The sequence below is a fragment of the Pistacia vera genome, unplaced genomic scaffold (assembly GCF_008641045.1).
Source record: "Pistacia vera cultivar Batoury unplaced genomic scaffold, PisVer_v2 Contig411, whole genome shotgun sequence".
Taxonomy (NCBI): Eukaryota; Viridiplantae; Streptophyta; class Magnoliopsida; order Sapindales; family Anacardiaceae; genus Pistacia; species Pistacia vera.
The window spans coordinates 182,197-187,870 of record NW_022196237.1 but is presented as its reverse complement, the minus strand read 5'-3'; the positions used below and the strand labels follow the sequence as shown (position 1 = coordinate 187,870).

The 5,674-nt window shown below is 34.3% G+C and overlaps 1 protein-coding gene across 1 annotated transcript; it reads left to right on the top strand.

Moving 5' to 3' along the window:
* The first annotated feature begins 3,485 nt into the window (after positions 1-3,485).
* LOC116142523 (GATA transcription factor 21-like) lies at positions 3,486-5,444 on the top strand. Its single transcript, XM_031427951.1, has 3 exons — positions 3,486-3,962; positions 4,427-4,810; positions 4,933-5,444. Exons 1-3 carry the CDS (start codon positions 3,768-3,770, stop codon positions 5,260-5,262), a joined length of 909 nt encoding a protein of 302 aa, XP_031283811.1. The 5' UTR covers positions 3,486-3,767; the 3' UTR covers positions 5,263-5,444.
* The last annotated feature ends 230 nt before the right edge of the window (positions 5,445-5,674 follow it).

Genomic DNA, 5,674 nt, shown 5'->3' with positions numbered 1-5,674 from the left:
ACCCCATTTCATTTAACTAGTGGTTATACTTATAGTCATTTCATGTAGTGATCACAATCCTTAATTCTTAAGACAACCTTGGTGAGAAGGTATGATAAAGAAGACTGAAAATGGATACCAAGAGCAATGTTTTGGTTATAATTTGATGTTGCAGATAAAAGAAAAGAAGGTTAGCCGCCTTGGGTCAGAGGTGCAATCAGTTTTTTGTCTTGGCAAAAATAGTAATGTACATTATTAGGTAGTATAAATGGTCATTGATTTGATATTAAAAGAGAGAGCTTGAGTAGTTGCCACTTCAAGTCTTCAACCCACTGTGGCAACCTCCACCCAAATTCCTTGATTTAGAGAGTTTGGTCCACTCTACTTTCTCCTTAAGGTTCAGGGGCGCCATTTTCATTGCTATCTCTTTAACATTTAGATTTAGGGTTGTTTTATTCAGGCCCAGAGAAGATGCTATTTCTGGTCACCAGGTTTCAAAGCGGCACTTGCAGGCGCCCAGGGCCAGGACCATCATTTCGGCCTCGGCCACTTATGGATTGAGCTTATTAAGCCCAAGAAGGCCCAGAGAGACAGAGAGGTTATTATGGGACCTTTTGCCAACCAGGAAAATGTCATCTAGCTCTAACACCATGGCCCCCTTAGTTGAGCAACCAAATCATTAACAAAACACCAGCACAGGGGACACCTTCAACTTCAACCTTCATTTTATAAGCGACAGTGTCTCCATCATCACATATTTTATTTTTAATCCGAAGTTTAAATTCCATGATAGGAGTGACCACACGTAGCATTCTTTTTCATCTTATAAATCATGCTAATTAAATTTTATCCTTTTGATCACGACTAGAGATTAACGTTATTGACTTGTGATCCACTGATTTCAAGCAGTCACATCGTGTGGTGGGACTGGTGCCCAAAGCTGAAAACCATGGAGCATTGTGATTCACTTATTATCATTCAGGTAATATTAAAAGATTAAAGCATCAAGCTTTTGTCTTTTCTTTTCTATGATCTTGCCAACATGCAATTATAAGATTTTCAACGCTGGCATTCTGCACATAAGAGAGATGATCGATATCCGATCGAGGGCCAATGAGAGCAAGTTTTGTCAAGGATAATGTGGTTTTGTGGACAGTATTAGTTAAGGATTTAGATAATGAAAATCTGATATATTCCACCGTCACGTATACTCAAATAAAATTAATTATTAAAGCTAATTAACTAATTAAAGGCTTCGGTCTACGTTTTATTCTTTCCTGGAGAGGCTTGGTTGACGACAAACAGATAACACAGATTCTATCTGGTTGCCTAATCTTCAAAGGGATAAGTTGATGTATCCAAACATTCATTCTTGTTAGGAAACCCCAAAATGGTATATTCAGGTTCAGGGTATACAGAATTTCAGGTAACAAGGAAGAACCGGACAATAATCTTGCAATCTTGTGAAACTGCAAGAGAACAGAAAATCTTCCATTATCCTGCAGACACCAAGTAATCATTGCTTTCACATGTGAAGTAGCAACTCACCTGATTTTTTATAATATTAATTCGGTGATATAATTAATTTATAAACTCTAAAATATCTCATGAAAGGACTGGGATTTTTTTTAATTTTAATTAGCTTATGTTTGATCCACACAAATGTATATCAAGCCAAAGTGCATATAATTAACCAGTAAGTGATACGTGGCTATAGGGAGACCTTTTGTTGTGCTGATTGATATAGCAGCAGGGCTTTCTCAAGGCAACAAAGAAGGACGAAATCAAAATGACAGATCACTATAAAGAAAAGCGTCGGAGCTGGCAATAAATTTATTTCTTTAACTGGAAGTAACCGGTAAAAGGTAACTGCAAAAGATGAGAAGGGTTGATCGATGGCCAAAAAATGTGGGGACTAAAGAGGCTGTCAGTTTCCGTAGCCTGCAAAAGCAATTGATGCGTTTTGGCAACACTAAGAACACTAGATGCTCCCATGCATGCAACCCATCTTCCTTCCCATTTTATATATATATCTGCATAATATATTCCTCTCCCCAATCTTCCAAATATCTTTCGTTTTCTGTGCTTCGGTAGTGGAAATTTGGCAAAGATACGCTCTATTTATAAACTATATTGGATTATTGATCGACTTTATCTTGGCTATTACGAACCCAAACGGCTAGATATGTATCTTCTCTTCTGCACTCTGCCACACGCAGAGGAAAGAAAATTAAAATTACGATCTTAAAACTTTGGACCATGGTTGCCAAATTACATATGTATCGTGTATGAAAACCTAATTTTTCGAATCGTGTATCACATATCGTATCGTATCGTATATATTTTTCAAAAAAACTAATAAAATGATAAATTTATCTAAAAATTAATATCATCCATATGATTAATTAACGAATTTTGTGGTATTATTGACTTTAAATTATGATATTACATAATCAAAATTAATACAAAATTAAGAATCTATATCATTTTCTTTCAACCATGCATATCATTTCCAAGATCAATGTCAATATATGTATTGTTATTATTATCACGTAAAATGGGAAACACATCTTCCTCTTTCACTTTCTCCATGCAAAATGAGTAAATTTAATGAACCAGGTTGGGTGACTTGGATCCTACCTGAATTTTTTTTTTTTTTTTTTTGGATTTAATAAAGTCATGTCAATTTGTAATGATATTTTTAAAGACATGAATAGATACGTATCGTATCATAGGATATATATCAACACATCAAAATGTTTAGGATACACTCTGTGATACGTATCATTGACGACCCGTATCAAATCATATCGTAAGATACGTATTGCGTATCGTAGGATACTAATAACCATGCTTTGGACAATATGTAACCTCTTTATATTATTATTAGTGATGCTACATTTACAAAGAAATCTTATAAAGATCTGCATACAAAGTGATGTAATAAAAAATGAATGAAAGAGTGAATATAATGAGTTTGACTTTTTGTTTCACTCTTTCATTATTTTACTGCCACCCCACTTTATATGAAAATCTTTGTAAAATTTTTTTGTAAATATAGTATTATTGTATTATTATAAATATCACTATTTGTCATCTTCTTCTAAGAAAATACAGATTCTCTTCTTTAAGAAGCCACAAACTCTACATAGAAGAATAAACGTATACGTGTTAATTAAATGATTGTGGTTAAGTAAGAAACTACTTTTTTATTTTATTTATAAATACGTATATAATATTATCCGAATCATCTAAACTTATTTCTTATTAATTACTTTATTTAATGTGTTGCAAAATTTTTGTATTACAAGGGCAGAATATTTTGCATTAATGGAGATTTGAACAGTACTGTGAGGACAAATAAAGACATGTGATGTGTAGGGAATAAAAACTTAAATGCTTGAAGAAAAAAAAATTAGTATATACAGTATATATATAGTTTATATTTACTGGGTATGAGAGACATAAAGCTAGCTAGATAAATTAAATAGTGCAGATAGGGTTTTGTCATACTGGGGTTGAGTAGTTGCATTCTACAGCTCCTTTTAGTTTGTCTTGTTTATCTCGTTTTATTTGGGTGACATGAAGTCACGTGAATGGCTTTCAGGCCTCTACCTCTTTTTTTCTTCCCCTTTCTATTGATTTGATCTCCTTCTTTATAACACCCTTTACTGCCTTTTATTTAGGTTCTTTTAGCCTTGTGATCATATTCTTAATTTGCCCTATCCCATTCCATATTGTCCATCTTCGCTGGACAACAATTCCGCAATCATCTCTTCTCTCTCGCCATGACTCCTGTTTGTCTGAACCCACCACCCCCTTCTTTTGAACTTGATGGAGAGCAAAAGCATGAACAACATTTGCAGCTGTTCCTGTCATCATCACATCCACCACCTTCTTCTCGCTCATGTCCTACTTTGTTTAGCGCAACTCAAGATCAAAGAATGGCCATAATTGAAGAGTCGCAACAATATGATCAGAAGGCAAGAACACGTGAACTTACAATAGTTATATTATTTACCTTCTTTAATTCTTTCCCCGTGGTTTCATCTTCTCCTTTTACAAATACCTTACTATTTGATTATTTATCTCCTACATCTGATCTTTGATCTTTTTGTGATTCTTCAAGTGTTAGTCATAATTCTCCAGTTTATTAGGTTAATTTCTAAGTATCTCTCATGATCATAGCTTAATTATAGAGTGATAGTACATGAAATGTATATCAGATATATAAGCATATATAAAAATCTATGGCCTTTGTTAATTTGACCCTTTATTAGTCAGATCTTTCATTAATGGAAAGCACAAAAGTTAGCTAGTTTCTTATATTCTCTGATTCAATTTTCTTAGCTTTATCTCACGATCATTAGCACGGTCCTTAATTATGCGGGGTAGCTTAAATTGGCTTTTGATTAGTATGATAATCTCTTACTTCAATTGATCTTAGGTTAATCAGTACATGGCTCAAGGAGGATCAAGTGATGTACATGTAGTTTCATCTTCTTCAATTCGGCCGATGATGAACGATGCAACCAATGGATATAACATGTCGTTGTGTACAAGAGAGGCTACAGAAGGAAATACAAGTACTGAAAACAGTTCAGCTAAATGGATGTCCTCGAAGATGAGACTAATGGAAAAAATGATGAACTCGAATTGCACAGAAACCGAAGAATCCGTCAAAATTACCCAAAGGCAAAAATTTCAATATCAGATGCATGATACTAACGAAACCAGTTCTTTTAATAACAGCAACAACACCATTAGAGTCTGCGCAGACTGTAACACGACCACCACACCCCTTTGGAGGAGCGGCCCTCGTGGTCCCAAGGTTCTTAATTTTTCTTCATTATAATTCTATTGCAAAACTTTTAAGGTATTCTAAAGTTGATATATAATTTGTCAAATGCATTATATATACAAAAGTAAACCTTTTTACATATATTGGTGCAGTCACTTTGTAACGCTTGTGGTATTCGGCAAAGGAAGGCAAGACGGGCCATGGAAGCAGCAGCAAATGGCACAATTACAGCCACCGACTCCAAGATTAAGGTGCAAAACAAGGAAAAGAAATCACGTACAACGCATATTGCACATTACAAAAAACAATGCAATAAGTCTCCAGATCCTCCTCCTCATCATCAGCCCCAAAGAAAGCTTTGCTTTAAGGATTTTGCTCTAAGTTTGAGCCAGAATTCTGCTCTTAAACAAGTATTTACGCAGGATGTTGAAGAAGCTGCAATCCTGCTAATGGAACTATCTTGTGGCTTCATTCAAAGTTAGTTTTATTTTGATTGGCATTTTGAAATTCATAATAATTAGGATAGTTTGCCTCTTTGTGCTTGCAAAAGAAAGAGAAATCATAATCTTTTCTTAGTGTCGCAAACTAAAATGCTGGTTTGCTTCGCTATATCTCATCTTGTACTAATCCAAATAACCATCATAATAATATATACATATCTAATTAATGCTTTTCAAGTCTTTATTCTCTGATATATATATATAAGCATTTTTAATGTCTCATCACCTCTTGCTTTTAATATTATAAACCTTTCCATATATATATTATTCTGATGGAGTAAATAAAATTTACCTACAGAGATATATGTTACAGTACTTCTACTGTTTGCCAGATAATTAACCTTCTATTGTAGCACTGAAAAGTAGGGGTGTACTTTTAGCTGAGCTGAGCCGA